This window comes from Vanessa atalanta, chromosome 1 (assembly GCF_905147765.1).
Source record: "Vanessa atalanta chromosome 1, ilVanAtal1.2, whole genome shotgun sequence".
In the NCBI taxonomy this organism is placed as follows: domain Eukaryota; kingdom Metazoa; phylum Arthropoda; class Insecta; order Lepidoptera; family Nymphalidae; genus Vanessa; species Vanessa atalanta.
In genome coordinates, this window is record NC_061871.1 from 8681092 (window position 1) to 8705016 (window position 23925).

The window sequence follows — 23925 nt, forward strand, 5'->3', positions numbered from 1 at the left end:
TCAACTCATAATCCATGAAAAGCCTACTTTGAGCAGTTACTTCCTTTTTTACCAATGTACATAAAACCAAATACAGAATACAATTTTTAGGTTTTTATAAATATTGTAATACATCTCATTATACTAAGGTTTAGTTAATATGTCTTATATATATTAACGGTTTTTTATTCAAAAATATATACTAATTTACCTATAAATTATTTTATGATTGTAATGATAATAGTTTTTATGTATTTTTTTATTTGTTCTTTGAAATGCTTATACATTTTTTCAAAGTGAATGTTGACCTATCTGCTGAGGGTTTATTTTTAGTGTACATATACTAGCGACCCGACCCGACCTGCCTTCGCACGGTTGCAATGCTGTTACTAAATATACTACAGAATGTCTTTATATACAACGTTTACAGCTTTTTCAGTCAGTTCAGGGCTCTATTGAACCATATTAAACGTACAATGTGTTTAAGGTATTTAATTGGATAATAAAGAATTCTCCATTGCTTAAAATCGCTTCGTAAATAAGCCATTATTACTCAGAAAATTAATTAATAAAAATGGTTATTGTGGGTTATCCCTAAGAGATAGACATATACCATCGCAGACTTTTTTAGACCTTTTTAAAGTGCACAATTATATCCTTGAATCATTTATCTATTAAAAAAAAATCGCATTAAATTCCGTTGCATAGTTTAAAGATTTAAGTAAACATAGGGACAGACAGACAGCGGGATGCGACTTTCTTTTATTATTGTTAAAACAAGATATAACTGACTTTTTTGATTGATTTGCAATTTCGTACAGTAACTTCTTTTGCGACGTAGAAGTTTACTGATAGATGATATTTATAAATTTCAAATTAAATGGGGAGAATAGGAAATAACTGTGTACATATTTTATCCGTACAAAGACAGGATGGACATCTTGTTTTGTATATGCATAGTTTCAAGAAAACATTAAGATCTGTTTATCTTTAGGTTATGTAATGTTTCATTACATAGAATATAGTGACTATTAAATGCAGTAAAAATATTTTAAATGTATGTACATTGTTTCATCTGAGTGACGATAGCTTAAAGATGTTTATTGCATTTTAAACAGCGAAATAAAAAGAGACGGGTCTGGTTATATTGGTTGGGCTGACGTTGAGCGCCCACTCCCGGCCGCTATCCCACTACTGTCCGATACGGGGTCTTTTGGCTGCTGGGTTTCCCCTCTGGCCCGGTTCGCCCCTCCTTAGTGAACCTGCACCCCTCGGATTCCTCCAAGGGGTCCATATTAATACCGGGCTTAGTGTGGGCGTCCAGTCAACATGGGCCACACAGCCCCAGGACTTCCGACCTCAGACCATTCTCCGGCCCCGACCTCCGAATAGCCGGATTACAGGAGACGCCACGCTCCCAGTCAAAGTACACGACAAAAATGGGCTTCTTATATTGGGTTAAAATAGGAGGTTCGAATCTTTAAGTAGTTATTATTTCTATTTTTTTTCTTTTAAGAGTTTCAGCAAAATTATTAAACGGCAAGTCTTCCTGTCACAGGTATTTGTATGCTTAGCAAGTACGCAAATATTAATGTTGAATAGTAAATTAAAAAATAAAGTAACAGTCTGTAAGTATCCTACTGCTGGGCAATAGTTTTCTCTCCCTTTGAGGAGAAGGTTTCCACGCAGCTTGAATGAGGATTGGTAGATACATATGTGGCAGAATTCCATAGGAATTAGTTTTTCTCACGATGTTTTCCTATACCTTTATTAATGAGTGGGATGTCGTTCTTTTATAAGCTACATGTTAATTTCATGAATTTGATGCAGCCTGCACCTATTAATACAAATTGAGTATTACACCTTGAAAGTAAAATTAATTATATAAGGTATATCTTCCCTTCATTTACATACAAATCAAAATGTCAAAACGTTTCAAAGAGTGTTGTCAAACGTGTGTTTTTTATACTATGCACTTACTATATTTTCCGTAACTACCCTAGATGGCGCTACAGCACACATAAATTTCTATTTTATACCTGTAAATACGCACGGACAGCAGAAATTGTTTGCTGGATCTTGCTAGTATATAAATATACATATATTTGAAAGGTTCGCTTAAGTATTTCCTAATAATATATAATATTAACAGAATTAAAAAAAATATATACAGCTAAAATAAGAAAATAATTAAAAATATATAACGTTGGATATCAAGGTTGGAATCCAGCTCTTAACGAAATATTACAAGCACATTTTCAACTTATATTTCGACTGGGAGCGTGGCGTCTCTTGTAATCCGGCTACTCGGAGGTCGGGGGCGGAGGATGGTTTGAGGTTGGGAGTCCTGGCGCTGTGTGGCCCATGTTGACTGGACGTCCACACTAAGCCCGGTGTTAACATGGACCCCCTTGAGGAATCAGAGGAGTGCAGGTTCACTGAGGAGGGGCGAACCGGGCCAGAGAGGAAACTCAGCAGCCAAAAGCCTCCGTATCGGACAGTAGTGGGATAGCGGCCGGGAGTGGGCGCTTAGCGACAGCCTGACCAATACAACCAGACCCGTTCCGTTTTGCTACTTTTGCGGTCAAACTTGTATTTTATACCATTTCACACCAGAATTTCATTTATTTTTAACCTTTTTTATTGATAACAAAGAAACTGCGCGCGGCTTGCTTGCGTAGTTGCGGAAAACATTTTGTATTCCTTCTCGACCGGATAGTCTCACAATGTGAAAGCCTTTTCTTTATTATAATTTAAAGAAGAAGATAAGCATATTCTACGATTTATTTGTTACAGCAATTCAATGTTCTTTGTTGACTTAACTTATAAGGTCTCAATTTCACCGTCATATAATATCCTATTTGTGTGATTATAACCGAATAACTCGAATGACTAAGTAGCAAGCATCCATTGATATGAGCATAGCTTTAGCTTTAGAAATAAGAGAGTATACGTGTCGAACGTATCCAGCGTAGTTCTATATAATGCTCCAATGCGGCTTGGTGCATACACATGTGGCTGATTTTCATTGAAATTATACACAAGCAAGTATCCTTGGGATTTTTTCTTAAGCGCCGAGCACGACATAAATTATAAACATAAAATTAAGCCCTTGAAAATTTAGACCCGAAATGGTCCAGTGGTTAGAACGGATGCATCTGAACCGAAGATTGCTGGTAAACCAATATCCCTTCGAGATAACGAAAAGGATCTCGTTCTGTGAGTGACTCGCTCTCAAATGTTATTGAACAATATATTTTTAAGAATTTTTTTTAAATAAAAATATCATATACACTTTACCATTTGTACCATTCTGTAATGGAATGAATAGTTATAAACTACAATCTATTAAGAAAATTAAAGTAGTTTGTATTGTTAGTTTTTTTACAAGGATTAAATAAGTAGTACGTAATTATCAATACCGCTTAATAAGGGTTTTTTTTATATATATTTATATAATTATGTGATAAATTTTAATTTGAGGGTATTATTTTAATGTTACTCATACGAATGCAGGACGGATAGCTAGTATTGTAATATAAATGTAAATAGGTATTTACTTAAAATTTAAAAATATGAATGGAAATATAAAATTTTGAAAAACTATTTAAAATAATTGTTTAGTTTTTTTTATTATTTGATTTGTTTTTTTTTTTATTATTTACTGATCATTACATAGTTTCATAATTATCGTCTTTCTTTCTTGTTATAGTTACTGTATTTCTTCCATAAATTATTCTAGATGTTAACAGTATAGTTATAATATGATTTTTATATTAATATTTCATGTAATTTTTTTACTTATGAATGTGTGCTCTCCTTTAAATTAGAGTAGGGTACATGTAGATTTAAATTAAAAATGTATTAGTATAAGCGTTTATGTACAAACGTTGGAGATCCCAAAATAAATACATAAATAAATAAAAATCATGAGATGTTTCTGTGCTAACCCGAAAAAAACCTAAACCTACTCTATGTAAGACGAATTTAAGTTTCCTCCTTCTTAAATATTTTATAAACACAGCATACATAATTATGTACAAACCCGTGTGAAGGCAGGCTGCTAACTAATACTTTTAACTAGGTACACACACTAAAGATAGAACATAAATGTAACTGATACATTTACGGTACTAATAATAAGTTTGATGTGTCGATCCGTCATAATTATAATCTCTATATTAAAGTTTGAGTAATATATAATAATTATTATCTCTGTAATTGATAATTTTGACAAGTTCTGACTGCAGCACGTCTGTTTGATCCTCAAAATACATTATCTGTCGTGTTATGATATAAAGGTGACACTTTTGATGAAAGGATGAAGGTGGAAATTGAGAGATTGCAACGGTTAAGCAAAATATATTTTGTTTAATAATTTATTAGCATCTGCTCTACAAAATAACAGTATGATATGTTTGTTTAGGAATAATAGACGAAAGCATATGGTAGACTACGAAGAAAGTACTCCAAAATTGTGTTTGTCGCATGTATTATGCTATGCACTTTGGCGTAACGTCCCTAGATGGCGCTACAGCACATCTACGTATTTACTATTCTATCTGTAAATACGTCCAGACAACAGAAAGCGTTTACCGGGTTTTGCTAGGTTTATAAATATGATTGAAAAGACGTGCAAAGTCGTAAAAAAATCCTAATAACACATAATAATGACAGAACCAAAAAATATATCATTTAAAAATAAGAAAATAAATGTAAATATATAATTTTTGGTATCAAGGCTGGAACCCAGCCCTTAACGAAATATAAGAACCATATTTTCACCTCATATTTCGACTGGGAGCGTGGCGTCTCCTGTAATCCGGCTACTCGGAGGTCGGGGGCGGAGGATGGTTTGAGGTTGGGAGTCTTGGCGCTGTGTGGCTCATGTTGACTGGACGTCCACGCTAAGCCTGGTGTTAATATGGACCCCTTTGAGGAATCAGGGGAGTGCAGGTTCACTAAGGAGAGGCGAACCGGGCCAGAGGGGAAACCCAGCAGCCAAAAGCTTCCGTATCGGGCAGTAGTGGGATAGCGGCCGGGAGTGGGCGCTCAGCGACAGCCCGACCAATACAACCAGACCCGTTCCTTTTTGCTTCTTTTGCGGTCAAAATTGTTTACTACATTTCATACCAGAATTTCATTTCTGTTTATTTTTTTTTATTAATAACAAAAAAACTGCGCGGCTTGATTGCGTAAGATAAGCATGATCTACGATCTTTTCGTTACAGAAATTCAATGTTTTATGTTGACTTAACTTATAAGGTCTCAATTTCACCGTCATGACATATAGTTTATCCTATTAGTGGAATATAATTAATATATAATATAATTGAATGTTTTGAATTCAGAGTGGCTCGATAGACTAAGTAGCAGGCATTCCTTGCTTTGCGTAAGGTTGCCAGGTCGCCAAACCTAATAGCCGAACAGACCAGCTAGCTTGGCCGGACATTGGGGTAAAAAGTCGGACACCCTACATTATTGAAGATTTTGTGCCTCAGTAAACAGATACGCTAAAAAGTGTATGTAAAATTAAGCTATTCTGATTATTACCATGAATCTTGTTAATTTCGAATGAAATATAAATAAAATATATATACGAAATAAATAAATAAAATTTTAAAAGCCGGACAAGCTGGACACTTTATTTTGGCCGGACACGCAATCAAAAAGCCTTACCATGTCCGGACACTATCCGGACGCCTGGCAACCCTAGCTTTGCGCATAGGTATTAGAAATAGGAAAGTATACGTGTGTGATGATAGCATCTTATAAAGAACCTTCACTTTTAATGGTATCCAGTATGATTCTATAGAAAGTCTTATAATAGTTTCGTCGATTAAACTATAAAAATCGCGATTTGAAAAATGAGATGCCAACTTTGCAAACAGACCATAGTATTATGCCAAATTTCGAGAATTTGACATAACAAAAGACGAAATCTATTGAGTGTGATATGTCTTAGTTAATGGTTCCAAATAATACTGTAGAGAAGTAAGTAGAACTAAAAAAAATTATTTTTTTGAAAATAATAATTAAAAAAAAAAACACAAAAAGTGTTTGAGACCATAAAGCTTTGCAGAAAGAGATAGTATTTATCATTCAAAACGACTATATTATGAAGAACTAATAAAAACAGTTAGAATTTTTCGTATATATAAATATATATAAAGAAATTAGTGATCATTACTGTGCGTATTAGTGTTTAAGCCGCGAGGCCATATCGACTCCCCGTTTCCGAAAATTGCTTAGAAACTAAATGCATTGTTGATCGCAACTTGAGCACATTATAATAAAAATTGTTCACATATAATGTTTTAAGACAAAAATAATAATATTCTAATGCCATATTATTAAAGAGTTTAATCATGGATCATCATGGGCAATGCTGTATTTCAAGATAAAAGCTTGAAATACAATATAAACTTATTTCGTGCCAGTGCCAGTTTTAAGTAATTTGTAGGATTTTAAATACGTAATAAAAATGCTAACTATTTCTTGTCGTCGTTTTATTTATTTCATCAGTAGAGTTTTTAAAATTATTTGATTGACATTAGTAAATGTCGGACGATGTATTTGGTACAGAAGCCTTAAAGAGCTAGTCATACTGTTCCGATACTAATAGTCCACACAATTGTTTTTTACTATTGTACTCAATAAAAGCTATTTATTGTTTTAGCTTGATATCTTTTTCCATTTCAGGTTTTTCATCTTTCATTTCTTCTGGCTTATCCATCTTCTCGTCTTTTTTCTCGGAGATTTCTGGCAACATCATCGGTTGGGGTTCAGCAGGAATTTCAGGAATGGCAGAACGTTCTTGCGGAATTTCAGACTTTACTTCTGGCTTTATTTTGTCCTGCAAATATATAACGTGATTTAATTTAAGGATTTATTGATTGAATACACATCATTCATTCAAATGGTCCTTATAAGTAATTGAGCAATAATGTATAGAATCTTATTTGACGAAAGACAGCAAAATATCTATATTTAAATTCGAATTAATATATTATTATGTTATATATATTCTTTATAATAGCTAGATTATATCTGTAACAATATCTTTATAAATATCTGTAATTTATATTTGTGATAAAATATATTTAAATAAACGTTGAATTTATTTATATAATATTAGCCTCCCGTCCCAACTTCGACCGGGTGACATAAGAGTTTTATTAACGTCTCGATCGCAACGCCACCATCAGGTCCAGACAAAATCATCCAGGCAGCCATTAAAATACACACAAAATGTTTAATCAAAATCGGCTTAGGAGTTCAGTTACAAACACACGTACAGAATTTTTATATATATAAACATAGGTTCAGATATTCTTACGTCAACCGTTGGAACATCATCTGCAGGGATTTTCGATACTGGAGCATTTTTAGCATCCATGATGACTTCAATGACATTATTTTTTATTTCCATGGGATCGGCAGCTGGGTTAGGGAGGATACTGCAATCTGCCTGATTGGTCTTCACGAAGAAAGTTCGGGAGATCTTGTAGCGGTCCAACACAGCGTATGCACTTTGCATTACCAATGATGGCGCGAGACGCTCTCTTGTTAAGATCCAAGCGTTTTCTGAAAATACAACACAAATTAATTGACTGGAGTTTACTTTAAAATATGTTATTTTTTTCTTTTGTTTTTTATATTTGTCGTTAAATTACAGTTTAGATATTTCGAAAATTACTTTGGTTACATTTTATTTGGTCAAATAATGCAGATATAAAGTTAATAATGTAATTACATATAATATTTATAGTATGTGTTACATTTATTAGAAGGAGTTTACGATCTTTTATATTAGATACTGGTTTTTGCTATTTTCCAATCAGCTCTAAAAGAACTAGCCATAAATAGTCCTAAGGCACTTTCAATCTTATATAGCAATTTTATTCGATAAAGCTCTATAATACTTACGGATGTGCACTGGCCCGATGCCACTGCAGGACCACATGACTGCGTAGTTGTCATAATCGGTTTCAAGGATGCTGTATTCATTGTCATTAGGCATAGACATTGCTGGGTACTTTATAATCATACGACCCTCACCCTCTCTGCCAATCATCTGAAGCGATCCTTCCATCACGCGTTTCATTCCAGTTCTGATAACAAAGAGGTTTTGTATATAAAAGGGTTTTTTTTATGCTGGGTGCTTCTCTTTCTATGGCACTCAGGAAAAATTATGTTCCTAATAGCTAAAATTACAATTATAAATCTTCATAATATTATATATTATTAGAAAAGATGAAGTTATTGAAAAGTGCAATTTTATTCCTTATAACATTTTTGATTTAATGTATTTAACTTTATAAAATCCACAATGATAGTATGACTGAATTTGAATATATAACGCTTTATACGTACAACGAGTTAGTGATCTCATTAGAGACAAGTATTCTGCCTTCAGGAGTACTCTCGTACTTAGTGGTGACGCATCTGGTACCCAACTCTGCGACAGTAAAGTATCGCTCCGCTTCGTACCATGCGCCCAGAAAGCGGTTCACGTTGAAGTTAGCCATGGGCTGAAAGAAGGTAAAAAATATTTAAAAGAAACAGTCTGTAAACGTCCCACGGCTGGAATAAGACCTCCCTACTTTGATATACATGTAGCAGATTTTCATTTGACATATCGTTCATGATGTTTTCCTTCACTGGAGAGGATGAGATCAAATATAAGTAGGAACATGAAAATTCACATGCCTGGGTTTGGACCCCCATTCTCCGGCTTGGACTCACGTGTTCTAACCAGTCACCATAATGACCAGTCAAAAAAAATAAGTCAGTAAACCTAATCCTAATGATACAGGATCATATATTTTCATTTTAACAGTACATCATATGTCTTGTAAAAAAAACTCCGCAATTTAAAATAATGTAAATAAAAAAACTCGATTTTTTAAGATTATGCAGTTTCAAGTGTAATCACAAGGAGCGAGTGTATGAATGGGCTAAAATCGAAAGTACTATTGACAGAGAGTCAATGTCGTCGACCCCTTGAACCGGTCCAATAGCAATACATGTACATGTTAAAAAAAGTATTTTTAAAATGACAAATATTTGTCATAAATGTAAATTTAACTTTCATAAATTAAATATCGGCACACTTAAATTATCAGTATGTTAATATGTTTGAATCAATCAGTTGTTACTTAGACAAGCGTTTGCACTCTTAAATGTACATATTGTATTGTTAATTATAGTGAAACGGTTTTGCTATAACTACAGATACTAAATAACAATTAGGTATCGACTTAAAGGGTTAAAAATTAATATATGATACTTGCTTATTTAAAATCAAAATAAGTAGATAGTGACGAAAACGCTCATAAACATTAAACAGGTGCCCCGTATGTATCTCAAATAATTGTTACATATGTGTATACAATTTCATGCATCATAAAGTTTTAAGGATTTATAATAAATGGAAACATTTTGTATCATAGCATAGAACACTAACAGAAGTTTAATTTTATAATAAAAATTGAAGCTAGGAATAAAATTAAAAACTAAGGGAATATATTATCAAATTATTTCTTCCCTAAGTAGCGAATATTTTACGACTTTCTTTGGTGTTCTTTTTTATTGGAGTTTGGAAGCGCGACGCAAATACGTATATATAAATATGATCACAAAATAATTTTGAATAATTATGATAAACATATTTCAAATGCATAATATTTATTAGAAAATATTTTGTGTTATATATACATATATATATATATACAAAATATTTAGTAAGTAATGAAATCAAACACAGTATAATATAAGTCTACTAATTAATAGTTAAAACCAACATACCTGATAATCAGGACACCATCCTAGCGAAGGGATTTGTGCTGATGCCGTCGCGACCAGAAGCAGCACCGAGAACCTCAACATCTTGGATATGATTGCCAGGAGATCAGGAGAGACCAGGGGATGTGTCGGGAATGATGTTTCACGCCCCGTACTTCGCTTTTAAACCCTCGCAGACGGGAACCGGTCTGCATCTAATGGAGTTAACCCTAGGTTGATTTATGTATGCTGTAATGAATTTTGCAACGTGCCTTGTTAGGCAATGCTTAGGCATGTGGTTGATAGCAAACTTTTTTAACGCTGGCAGACTGGATGGCTTTGTTAAATAATTCAGTTTTTGTTTATCCAAGAATAGTCTAAGAGAATTGTTTTTACTTTCCATGAAACCATATATTTTTGGATTAATTTAAATAATTTTAGACGATAAAGAGTAAAGTTTTATGACCCTAAAATGAAATGTAATATTTTATTATAAATTCTGGTAGTGAAAATTCGTTAAAATTATACGTATAATTAAAATTATACATCGAATAAACGACAAGTGATTCTGTCTTCCATGAATGCAGTTTAAACTATTTACTGTGAACTTTTATAATGCTATAAACGAATTAAGTGATTGTATTTGGTATATTTTTTGAATTTTTTATTATTTTTATTATACCTGGGAGTTTAGTCGTCAGATTGATATTTAGTGTAACATTATTTTATATGGTAAAAAAGGCAGCTTGAAATTCGTCATATTTGTCTAGGTTGTAAATTAAAAAATAAACTCATTTCAAAAAATAATATTTAATATAATTTATATAATAAAGAAAATATCACTTAATACCTACAAGATTTCGATAAAATGTAGTTTGATTCGTAGAAAAGAGTGGCAGGGTAGTGAGTTCGTCTTCGTCTTGGTCTATATATTTAATGAAATATAACGATTAAAAACTCCTAGAAGAATTGATTATTAATGAAATCATTTAAAATGTAGGTAAATATGTATCTATTTATGAGGAATTGAATAAAATAAAGTCTTAAATTAATTCATTCATACTGTATACAAAACAATATACATTAAAATAACCCATATTGAACTTTAATGTATAGTTTTGGAATGTTCCCATGCCGGCCCATAGATCGCAGCAAAAAGATGTGAGCCATCTGCCTCTACCGGTTTCAGCTCACAGCCTTTTTATTTTCTATCTTTGCTATCTATTTTTAAACCTTAGTTCGTTTGCGCACTTGAAGTACATCTTAAATAGTTTGTTGCTTACAGCTCAGAAAGTTTTACCGGATATAGATAATTGCTTGACAAAGAATTATTAACAAGGGTCGAAACGTCATGCTATGGAAATAAAAGCTGAAAATCTTAATTTAAATGCTATTTAGCTAAGGATTTCATGGAGAACAATCTTGGAAGTTTTGAAACAATTTCAAGGTTTTAAATGTAATAAAGAAAAATAGAAATGTTTGGGACACCCGGTTGGAAATAAGTTGTTTTAAATAAACAACGTTAAAAATAGAGATATAAATGTTTATTTATTTATTAAAAATCCCATGTTAAACATTAACAAAAATAACATTAAATATTATTATATGAAACCGTACCTATATAACAGAAAGAGACAGAATGAAAGAGTAAGAGAGGTTCACTCTACTGTAAACTGCGTAAAAGAAATTGGTTCCAAAAATATTGGTAAGATCTTAACTCAGTAGGTGTTAAGTTGATATTGTCTACTTAGTAGATTTTCTATTCAGTAGAATAACCTCCAGTATCTTCACGATATACATATTTTTTGGTACCTACTCCATAAAGAACTCTAAGTTAGAGGCAATCGTAATTCTAGTAATCTTTTATGTGTGTCTGATCGTAAAAACGTGGCGAGTGTATAGTTTTTAAATAGATCTCAACTATACTAAATCAATGTACGAGAAATGTATGTAATTTTATGGTAAAATATTTAATCTTTTCCTAGATATATATCTATGGCTGCAAATCTCGAAGTGTCCTGGGTTCAAACCCTAAGTCGGGCCGAGAAGAAGTTATTGGCGAAATTCTCAGTAATAGATCAGAGTCTCGAACGTTAGAAGTATGTACACTCCCGTGGCTCGGAAAAATCGTGAAGCTGTTGGTCCTGTTCATGAACTCTTTCCGATTGTGTCGGATCGCCATCGCATCGGATTATAAGAGTGAGGGAATAGCGAATACACTTGTGTAGCGAAAACAATTATCCACTATAAAATGACCTGCTTAGTTGATTAGTTTCCCTTAAGATTAGCCAGCATGGCCGAATCCGTTAGGACGACAGCATCATGATTTTATATTATGTTTATAAAATATCACATTAATAAAAAGTTTCAATGTTTATTTATGGGGAGAGCAATCTCTAAGATGTTAGAAATAATCTCCCTAAAGGAGTTTAACTATTGCACTCTTTATTTGGAAAATAATATGTTTTTTGTTATAATACAAACGAGTAGTATTTATAGGAAACCTTCATAAACGGGTGTTTATTAACTTCGAAGACCCATAATGAAATGTCTCCTAATACTGTATGGTACATACCTACCAGGGACGACAGGGATTTGGTAGCTCGACATTTAAGCAGTACATTAAATTCAATATAGTGTAGTATAATACAGGCATATTACGAGAAGATATATATTTGGGTGGTTTACACAAGAGAAAACTCGAAATAAGAAATATGGCTCGGTTGAGGATTCTCAGTCCTCCACAAGTGCAGTGTGCAAGAAGTTAGTAACTGATGAGCAGATGACTGAATACGGAGATAAATGTAAAAGTCAAAATCTTTACGCTGATCCCAAATAAATGAAATAAAGCGCAGCGAATAATGGTAGCCTATTTATAACATGTATTTATTCACGTATTAAAAGTGTATTACGTATTTTCTCGCTTAAATAACAAGACGCATTAAGTCCATAAGTGTGTTTGCTTCGATCTCAACCGGTCCACTAATGATCATGTTTACTCAGCATCGTCATAAGCAAGAAGCTACCTTTAAATGAGCTCTAACGATGCGAAATTGTAGTTTAAATATTTTCAAGAAAATGCCTAATGCTGATTGCTTTTAGAGCATTTAATATTCAAAAAGTGAAAAAATGTGTTGAATTGTGTGAATTCTTCAAAGCTTCAAAGCAAATTTCGATTTAATTAAAACCAAGTTCAATCAAGAATTTCATAAGATATCCTTAAACCTACAAGTCAGTAACGTATTCAACGATACTAAATTGTAGGTTTTAAATACTAATTATTCAAAAAGTCTACGACACCGCTTACCTATTTTATTGCAAAGTCACAGTAACCATGTTCAAGTGGAAAATAATATGAATTACAGTTTGAAAAATAAGCTTTTGTCAGTGAAAATACACCATATGAGCCAGAGCTTAGATTTATTTGTAGCCACTGAATATTTCTACTATCCATGTATCCAACCGTGGCTACAACATCAGAACAGCTCGATGCCACCAAGTAATTGTATAGTTGTCCGAATCGAAATATTCTACCTTACCATCTATTTATCATAAATATAACAGTCAAGAAGTAATACTTATTATTGTTGTGTTCTGGTTTGAAGGGTGATAGGTCAAGTCTAATTAGAGGCACAAGAGACATAATAACTTAGTTCCCAAGGTTGGTTGGAGATGTACAGAATGGTTAACATTTCTTCGTCAAAGTGACCACTTACTATCTGACATCAAGTGGCCCAACTAATCAAGTAGTCCAGTCCTTATTTGCAATTTTGAAACAAAAATTAAATCGTTTGTTTGCTAGATATTTATGAATTTTTCCCCAACCGTTGATAGTTCTAAAGTTATCGAATGAAAAATAAAATTAGAGATTGACTTTCATCCTCGTGACACACCTGACAAATGTCTATTATCAAACTCGTATAGTCTATAGAAAATCAGCCTGGTATAAATGGCAAGAATACTTACAATAAATACTTTGAAAGTAAATATTAATAATAATATATAATATAGTTTTGTACAGGTCAAATTAAGTAATCAAGGTGTTAATCATTGTTCATATTCAGGTGTCATCATCATCAATTTAAGAAAAGAGGATGACTAGAATCATGTGCTAAGTGTTTATCAGTATAATTTATATTTTTAAACTACACACGTCTCATGATGTAGTCGTAGATGTATGAATACAATGGATATAGTTTGTATGATTCAGAATTTTCTTTCTTTTTAATAATGGTGTTTTAACGGTGTAGCATTACACCACCGAGAAATTATACTAAATTGAATCGATTTTATTAATAAGATTACATATATATATATATATATATATATATATATATATATGAATGATTATTTTTTATCGATATGACATCCTCATTGAAATACGCGCCCAGCCTAATTATAACAGCACAACTGTGGTCATACTGCAATTTTTTTTTGTAAAATTCATTCCTTTTATATTATTTTATTTTATTAAAAAACATTGAAATTTTAAATTATGTTATGTATATTTTATAAAAAGAATTATTAAATGAAATAGTTCAAAATATTTTAATTGAACTTGCTTTATTGACATGCTAGATAGGCTGTCTGATTTAATCATAGCCCTATCAACGCATAGGCATGCTTTATGTAGGTAGGTACTCGCTATGAACTACTGGTAATTTGTTATGATAGGAGGTATGAGTATTTAGAATAATTTCTATTACTAACTGAAGATATAGTTTAATAATAGTATAATTTTGATAGTTTTATTATATATTAGGTAAAGGGTTTAAAACAAACATCGGACTGTGTAACTAAAATATTCTCGTTATTTAATTTACTAGGGTAAGAACACATTTTTACAGAATGTTAATATTCTAAATAATATCTACAAAAAATTGTACACTATGTGAAACCTTATAAACTATTTTATAATTTACAATTAACGGAGACAATCTATATTCAAGTTCAACAATATTAAGTTAAGCTTCCTCTCTCATTGGATTACGTATGTACATAATAAACTAAGTCATGTTCTAGATAACATTCCGATTTCAGTTAAAACACATTTTGAATTACATTTGAAAAATGGAAGAATAGGAGTTATCTTTTAAAGATTTTCAATCACCCTTTTCCTTGATAACTAGAATTATAAAAAGAAATGGAGGTGTTAAGACAACAATTTGTACAAAATAGTTCAATTAAATTATGCATTTTTTTTGTTGGATAAAAGTTACAATGTGTTTTAGACATAATGATTAATGAAGACATATTTGCATTTCTAATCAGAAAAATATTTGACGAGTATAAGTTGCATTGTTTAAGGCATCGCCGGATCGGTTCCGGAATATCACAACAATCTTATTTTCTATGGAAATATTTTAAAAGGTAGTAAAAAATATATAGACAATTTGTTCAAGTAAACGTTTTACGTATGAACGGCAGCGATTTGTTTTACGGACGATTTTGTCATGCAGTACTTAGATCTAAATATTTACATATAATAATCGAAAATATGGAAAACGCGCTGGAAGACTGCGTTCTCTGTTCGTCTTATACAATAATAACAGACAATTATCACATACATCTAACGAATCAAAATCACAATACTTAAGATTATGTTGTTCCCCAATTACAAAATTACGTCAATAAAAACAAAACACATAAAATAAAAAAAAAATATCAGGTATAACGATAGGTAACAATTAAATGGAAATCATTAAAGCGATTCGACAACTATGTCATTTAAACTAGGTTTTGAACAATTTTCTGGTAACTTTAGTTTTAATGAAGTACGAAGACTCGTTTGTTATTATGAAAATAATCCTGCGATATATAAAAAAAAACGTGAAAATATTAAAAAATGTACCTTATTTTTGTGTATAAAAATGAGTATTACGAATGCTACTTTATAGGTACTAAATTTGAAACACATCCTTATTGCTTCGTAATTAAATCGAAACTAACTCTAATTGAATTTAAGGCAATTGTAGCTTTTAGCCAAAATTTAAGCGACGTCTCAATTTTGGTATTCGACATTAGTATCGTAAGAAAAGTAAAAGAAAGACCCAAGTATAAAAATATATCAACCACACAGTTTTAACTAAGATATCAGTTTAAAAATAACTGGCCACAATACTAGTGCGCGCTAAAGAAATCTTTAAAGATTTTAAACGAAGCTTAAAATAAAGATAAGACGTAAAATATTTTAATTTGAACATAATGCCGAGTCAGCATTAAAATTAATACTAAGATAGTACAAAAAATCAAAAAAATAGTTATCAAGCTCGTATAACAGCTCGCAGTGGAATTACTGAAGTGTTTGTAGAAGAGATACATTAATTATTAAGAAAATTTATTAATTACAGTCGTGAGATTATTAAATTGGTACCTAAATACGTTACGTTAAGTTTAACACGTCGAAATCAATTCAGGTCCCTATAATTTCTCTTAATTGTATACACCAAAACAACATCAATGCTTTACAAATCTTTGGTGTTCATCCACATTGAAAATAAAACGGCACGAACTAATTGAAGGCATAGTGAAATTTAATATTACGAACACATTATTTCTAACATTAGAAATTACGTAAGTAATAAAAACTAATAATGAGATTTTGTATGTCCGAAAAGCTGCGAAACGCCAAGTCAGATTTACAATTGGAACAAAGTTGAAGTAATGCACGAATAGATAACCATTTTACTCAAATATTATCTGTAGATATTAGTTTCTATTCTCTGTTAATCTAAGCATAAGTTACAAACGGTTCCGATTCTTCTTTTTGGACGTAAACTATTATACAATTTGTACCTTGTTAAGTGAATGAACAACACACTGATTTGTTTAATTCTAAGTTCCAATTCTGACTAGATACATCGACTGCATACTTTTTTACAATCTTACGGTGTATAAAGTCAATGCTGTAAAACCGCTTCGTCGGTATTTTTATAAAACACTGATTTAAATTAGGAGGTAGTTCATGTGACGTTCCTATGATAAAGGCTGTACAATCTTCGCAACTTTTCATTGACAATCACATCTATTTTCTATTCTTAAGGAATTAATGTGTCGGTGGCTTTTAAATAATATTTATGCTAATGAAAATACATCTTTCAAATAAATACTATCTCGGAAGGTATTGGTCCCGGATTATAATTTTTAAACAAATTATAACAATTTGGACCCATTCGGCAAACATGATTTTAAATTAAAAATTTATATCACACTCGCAGTGTTTTGTTTCTGCGAATGCCTTAATATGAATATCGCTCTGCGATAACGTACTTACAACTAAACACTTAGCAAATTATATCCATTTTAAACACATATCACAATTAAGCTCCCGAGTAGAGAGAAGTTTCAATGTCCAATAAAACGCGTATTTTCGCGTCACGTGGACAGGCGTCATTCATGTAAATTTTTACTTAAAAGAAGGCTATTATGTGGTCCTGAAAGATGTCTTATAAGTTCTGGTAATGCTTCAAACGTTAATTGACAGAAACAGCAATTAAACCGCCCTGGGGTATTCGTTCGACCATCATTTTCGCTCGATGATATAACATTCCGATGTACGGAACATAAATGTTTAAGCAAATGAGCCTTCTGTTTGAACATGGCGACGCAAAGACGACATGCAAATGGTTTTTCTCCTGTATGAACTCTCAGGTGAGTCTTGAGATTCCATGACATACCGAATTGTTTTCCGCAGTATTCGCAACGGTATTCCCGGACAGGCGCTTGTTTACTCGAACCTTGCTCATGATCTGTAGATGGTGCTTCATCTCCTCCCATTTGTGGTTGACAAAGCCAAGGACCCCATGATCCCGCACTCGGGGGCCGATATTTGAGAGCGTCTTCATGTACTGTCGCTGGAGGCGTAGCACTTCTTTCTGGTAAATAAGGTGGAGCGGAAGCGCTAAGTTGGTGTAGCGCTCCCAGTCGGGCAACACCCGCAGCTACGCCGGGTCCTTGGGCATATCGCAAGTGGGCCATTTCTTCTAAATAGCTTGGAGGGAACGAAACAAATGGGGGATTCTGTGATGGTGAATTATGAAATCCAGTTCTTCTTTTCCTGTGTGGTGTAACTACATAATTTTCTGGTGACGTTTGAACAAGAGCCATAAATTCATTATCGGATGTCTTAAGGTGTCCGTAATCTTCTAACTTTACAGTTCTTAAGTCCAGCTCGGGTGGTTCCAAATAGTGTGATTTTCTCTTTGCTCTTTCAATACCTCTACCTAATCGATCGCTTAACAACTGTCTTCGGTATACCGTTTCCTGAGGTTGATCTTCTTGACTTGATGAAGTAGATCGTCTTCTTCCAATATTCTGTAAAGGGAAACAAATATTGTGTTAAAGACTTATTAAAATTACATTACACTTTTAATTAAAATTTAAATACCTTATGTACGTTTAAATAATTAAATGATATTATATTAATTAAATGTGCGTATTAGATACCTTAGCCGCAACTGTTTCGACATCAAGGTCCTGTGAATCATCGTGTTCGCTGCTTGTGTTTTCTGAGTTCCTGGCTAGTGATAAATTTACAGGATTCGAAGAGCTTCGTCTACGTGAAGAAACTCGTCCGCATTCCTTATCTCTTTTTTCACCATCTGGATCATCTTCCTCCCTTTCATCATTACTGCTCGTTGACATGCTTTCCTTTTTTATACTCAAAGATTCTGATTCTCCTCGTTCTTTGTCTTTACTGTAGCCTGCTCCTGGCGTAACTCTTTCGCTTTCCGAGTGTGAGGATCCTGATGGCGCGTCATGTTTACTGCTTTCGTTACTATTAATGTCTGTTTTGAGATTTTTGCCTTTTAATCGGTCACATGATCTGTTTCTTTCTTCTGCCTGTTGTCTTTCTTTTGTTGATTTCCACACATCCGATTTGATTTCCAACAGTTCAAATAATTCTTGCATATCATCGATTTCTCCCGACTGAAATAAGCAAAGAAGATAATTAGACTTATTAAATATTAAACGTATTTATTTATTCTCGTGATGTGCATTTATTTCCAACTAACCTCAATGTAAGCTTGTCCACTGTATAAGAAAACAAGTAAATGTCTCATAAGGGTGCTATTTATGCCGGACATGTGAATTGTGACTGGATTCTCGATAGATGGTGTGTCATCTAGGATTTTTCTGAAAATAAAGCATTTTTTTATGATTAATTAATAATTTAAAACTGATTTTGATATTTTATTCAGTTATTATTATTAAGTAATTATGAAAAATTTGGTTTATTGTAGATAAAATTATATATAAATAAATAGTCAAATTTATTTTCCACTCAATTTATGTACCTTATCAAGGGACTAGCAGCAGCCATGACGATGCGGTGGGCAGCCAGCGGCACAGCGTCGTCACACACCAACACCAGGTCGGAGTAACGGGCGCCGCGCCACGCCGCGCCCACCTCGTTCAGGATGCAGGCGTGGTGCTTGCCGTACGTGAGTGTCAGCAGGCCCTCGCCCATCATTCCAGCACTGGAAAGATAGAAAACAATTACACAGTCTGTAAATGTGTAAAAGTGACACACAAATATTTTTCGTAATTATCATAAACAATTTTAGAAGAACATTCTGAAATAAACAATATATGTACATATTCATTGAGCGATTTTTTTTTATTTTTAAGTTTAGCTATAATGAATGCACCCAAACTATAAATAAACGTTATAATCCGCAAAGTGGCGTGCCTCTTCCGTTCATATTAAACCAAATCCAATCGAATTACAGTTTCGTGAGATTTGAAATTTTCTAACACGATACTATGTGTGCAAATAAGTGAAATCATATCGAAATTGAGGCTCGCCATACTGTTTTCGGTTCATTAATCTCTATCTATGTCAGACTGAAAACCGCTGATTTAATGGAAGACAAGGTTATAGCCAGTGAACTGTTAAGCGATTAACGATTCAATATCATCGCTAGCAGTAAAATTATGGAAATTGAATAAGCAATAGGTGTGATTTTTGGATATGCGATACAATGGCCATTGAAAAGTATTTCTCAATACGATAAAAAGGTCAAAAGGTGACGTGAATTTAAATGAACTCAGTTGACGCGGTCTCCGGCTAAGAGTCCTAGTGGCAAGTGCTAGAAAGCCTGTCGCAATCGGACCTTGGCCTGATAAGGTATCGCAACTAGTTATTAGCGTTCTAACGCAAGATCGTTTAAAAGACGATCAGCTTGCGCGTCTTTGTGGCGGTTTAGCAAGAGCGGGGTCGAAGGCATTGTTGTTCGCAACAGTTTCTCTATTATTGCATGGTTTCACTTAAAAGTCATATTTAATTGAACGTCATGTAGCTGCACGTAATACTAAACACTTAATCCAACTTAAAATCAAATTATTCGATTAGTCTCATAATAATATTTAAGTCTGCATTTAAGATTGAAATGATTTATTCTACTACAAAACTATTTATTTGTCAAATAAACATGATAAATTACGTAGTATTTTTAAAGAATTATTAATTATTATTATTTACAAATAAATTACCATGAAAATAAGATTATAATAGAATACAATGTTCTTTTGAAAGTATGTTATACAATATTTATCCGAGTACATTCGCTAATGTATTATATTACTCGCTTTGACTGTCTTGGTAAAAATATTTATTACCAGACAACTAATTAAGTCTAATTAAGTACTATGCTAATGAGCACCCATTAAAAATTTCCATCGAGAACAAAGAATCATTTCCTTGAGAATTTATTTAATCGTTTTAATATTCAGTAACATATAAATAAAAGCCGTTTTTTTACCCGGAAGAAAAATTAACGGACATTTCAAAGGCCGAATAGATTTTTTTCTGCAAATTTTATTTGTACGCAATTAAAATTATTTAATGATTTCATCCAATATCAAAAAAACCTAATCGACTGCGCGGGAGAATCAAATAGTGAGATCTTTCTCTATTTCCTCAATCTCATAGTCTGATGGGACGGCAATTTGACACCACTGTTGAGAGACTAGGCGCTAGATCAACGACCCTGAATTTACGGAATTCGAAGCCCGCACTTCAATGATCTGCTCACTAATAAGCTAGTCGCTACTAGACCAACGAAGAGGTTATCAATAAAGTGACGGCAGTGACTGAAGTATAGAATACAATTGTTGAGTGGCACGCTAGGATTTTTTATTGAAATATACTTATTGCTTTATTGAAAGACTCTTTCAAGCGGCGGTTGGAGAGAATGATAAGCCATCAGGTTTCTTTATCATGTTAATGTTGATCTAAAAAATATTTTAACTTTACTAAAAAATCTAAACAAATCAAGGTAAATAAAAAATCTTGAGATAAGTATGAGAATGGTGAGAGGGTAATAAATACATTGGTATTGCTAAAAAACCCGCATTAAACTTTTTACGTGATCAAGAAAAGCATTACCAATTCAGCGGTTAATCGTGATGTAAATTCACCTTGAGCAATGAACTCGGAATCGTTTTTTCAATTTATATATATAAATACATTAAATTACTGATCCGTTTCGTAATGTTATTAATGTAATTTAATAACTTCTGGCTTAATATTTGGCTGTAATGAATAAAGTATTAAGAAATTATTGCAAAAAACATGTACCTAATGAGTCTTTTTCATTTGTGAAGATTTTCACATGAAAATTATAGTCATTGTGACATTTTCAGGGCGACGCGAGCGCAGTGTTGCGCATCAGGCTCGCCTGCCATTGTTCGTGCCAAGCGAATCGTATCGTGGGCTTGTACTCGCCTCCTAGGGTTGTTCGTTATTTATAGATATTTCTTGTCATCTTTTTCTTTTTTGTTAGAAACAAAAAAACGTTTGCAATCAAGTTACAAAATCAGTGATTAATTGAAACGCAAGATGTCAACTCAAATCAATTAAATATAGTTTTATTAACTATTGATTTAAACAATTTCAATTTTAACTTTTATTAATCCAGTACATTTTAATTTTTTAAGGAGAGTATTAAATAATTTTAAATTGGTTCCATCCACAATGCTCCCTGCCGGATTTAGTTTAAAATACTTAGGCACTAGCAGACTTTCACATGATAGTTTTCTTTATCTCCGATAGATGGCGTTAAAAGTTTACTCATATAGTTCAGAGATGGCGCTCGACGCTTTAATGCTTAAATCGAATTGTACCGTTGCCTTCAGCGGACAGCGATTTTTATTTAGTCTTTCTATGGCCTTTCCCACGTGCGCCGACCTTCGTTCAGTAACTTTCACTTTCGCCTTAGTAAACAAAATTCCGGAAACATTTTAAATTCAATTTCATTGACTAAATTAACCATTCACTGTGTAGTTTTATATAAACGTAAGTGATAACTTCCCAAAATTAAGTAGGTATCTACGTTTAAAAGTTATTTTGTAAATTAGGGTCGAAATTCTCAACGTGTGAAGTTATTAATATGTGGGTCGTAGAATAAATTTAGAACGCTTGTTTCAATTGGAGTAACAAGAAAATTACAGTATTTAAAAAAAATATAATCATTATCGAAAAATAACGAAATGTACCAAGATAGTGTTGTTAGATGAGAGTTACGTCCAACACATCTTACGGCCGATGGTTAAGACGGCGTGATTCAAATAAATACTAAGTCGTATTAAAAATAGAAACAAACAGGAAGCAACGCAACAAGATATCGCCTATGTTAACAAGGGGCAATAAAAATGTCTCAATACTAGAATCAAGAACAATTCAAGGTTGAATCATAAAAGAAACACTTGTTACATAATTCAACCCACACTAATTAAACACGTACCAAGTACAAACCTAGAATGGACAAGCAACATTATTAACACTTAAGGGTAATATGTCACCTACTAGCCATGACTTATGGCTTCGTCTGTATTGTTTATCTCTGAAGTACCGATGGTTTTCAACATTTATGCCTACACTTCTTAAGTTCTTAATATATATACAGTAGAAAGTGACAAAGGCTCTTGGACGAAACAACAAACAAAATGTAATACAAATTTATTCATCGGTTGATGACGAATTGTATTTCAAAGAAAATATACTTAATTTGAAATGTTTTTGTGTTATCTAAATTGTTATGTCTTAAATGTTTTATGATATATTTTAGATGCATTCGAAAAATAGTTATGAAAATTACACTTTTTTTTTTACGTCGTGTGACAGATAGATTGCATCCTGTCTAAAGAGAGTTTTTATTTAAAGGATTATTTTAAAATATGAGCATAAAATATCAGTTTACCGCTTTAAAGCTATAAATTATATTTATTCGTTGACTATATCATTATTAAATAAAATATAAACAAGAACATTTTATCAACCAAAACAAAATCAAAGTTATGCGCAATATTTTGATGAAATTCTTCGTATTACATTACTATGTTAAAGATCGAATTTTTTCTTATATTTTTATGTTAAATATTTATATATTTTAGGGTTATATTGCTTTAAATTACATTTTTTATTACAAACTTTGTGTAATATCTTATCATCAACCAGACGTCTTATGTACGCTTATGTATTCTTTTCTAACACATATATGAAATATTTATTTATCTGTACGTTAAGAATTCAATAAAATAAAACAACATCCTTTAATAATGTTAGAAAAATGTTTACATTTCCATAAATACTGCTGATATTCGCGATAGACCGTACAAAAGTAAACTACGTGAACGTAGTATTCAGGGTACCGTTTAAGGTGTTTATGATACTCGTGGCTGGTTTCTTTATAAGAAACCATCAAAGAATTCTAGTAGCGCCGTATAATTGAAGATAATTGAGATTGATTTAAATCCAGACAAGTCAATGTTATAGGTCCTAGGAATCAATAAATCTCTGCCCTGTGAAGGTTTGATTATGAATCAAAGGCTGGTATGTGTTTTTTTAATGCATCTCTTAATTAAAATAACCACGAAAGGGTATTTTATCTAATTTATATGTTTAATTAACTAAATACTCTAAAGTATTAGAGTTAAACATAAAATGTGATAAACAGCTTTTTTTAACATATGCAATATTTTTATAGTTTTGTCTTAGGTGAACAGTATTAATCAAGGAAGGAAGGAATTTTAAGATTTAACGGGATGTCAAATACAGAAATGTGTATAATGAGTAAGTAACTTGATAATTATCCTTATTAATTGTCCAAAAAACACATTACGCTTGTTATACTTGTATAAATAAATAACAAAATGTGA

The 23925-nt window shown here is 32.4% G+C and overlaps 2 protein-coding genes across 3 annotated transcripts in view; both read right to left on the reverse strand.

Moving 5' to 3' along the window:
• Nucleotides 1-6471: 6471 nt before the first annotated feature.
• LOC125068007 (apolipoprotein D-like) lies at nt 6472-9945 on the reverse strand. The gene is made up of 5 exons (XM_047676949.1): nt 9790-9945; nt 8356-8513; nt 7909-8093; nt 7319-7566; nt 6472-6835 (listed from the first exon to the last, which is right to left on the reverse strand). Exons 1-5 carry the CDS (start codon nt 9868-9870, stop codon nt 6647-6649), a joined length of 861 nt encoding a protein of 286 aa, XP_047532905.1. The 5' UTR covers nt 9871-9945; the 3' UTR covers nt 6472-6646.
• A 4632-nt stretch (nt 9946-14577) lies between these two features.
• The window catches only part of LOC125067989 (transcription factor Ken), a 33381-nt gene continuing 24033 nt past the window's right edge, over nt 14578-23925 (reverse strand). For both annotated transcript variants that reach the window (XM_047676934.1, XM_047676929.1), the window contains exons 2-5: nt 19062-19244; nt 18780-18900; nt 18211-18693; nt 14578-18078 (exon numbers count right to left, since the gene is read on the reverse strand). In XM_047676934.1, the coding sequence (XP_047532890.1) occupies nt 17155-18078; nt 18211-18693; nt 18780-18900; nt 19062-19237 (1704 nt within the window). In that variant the 5' untranslated portion in view covers nt 19238-19244 and the 3' untranslated portion in view covers nt 14578-17154. The remainder of the gene's footprint in view (nt 18079-18210; nt 18694-18779; nt 18901-19061; nt 19245-23925) is intronic.

Coding starts and splice junctions, on each gene's coding strand:
- LOC125068007 (XM_047676949.1), bottom strand. CDS start 9,870: ATGTTGAGGTTCTCGGTGCTGCTTCTGGTCGCGACGGCATCAGCACAA. Junction 8,094..8,355: donor AATGAGATCACTAACTCGTT/GTACGTATAAAG, acceptor CTTTGTTATCAG/AACTGGAATGAAACGCGTGA. Junction 7,567..7,908: donor CATCGGGCCAGTGCACATCC/GTAAGTATTATA, acceptor TTGTATTTTCAG/AAAACGCTTGGATCTTAACA.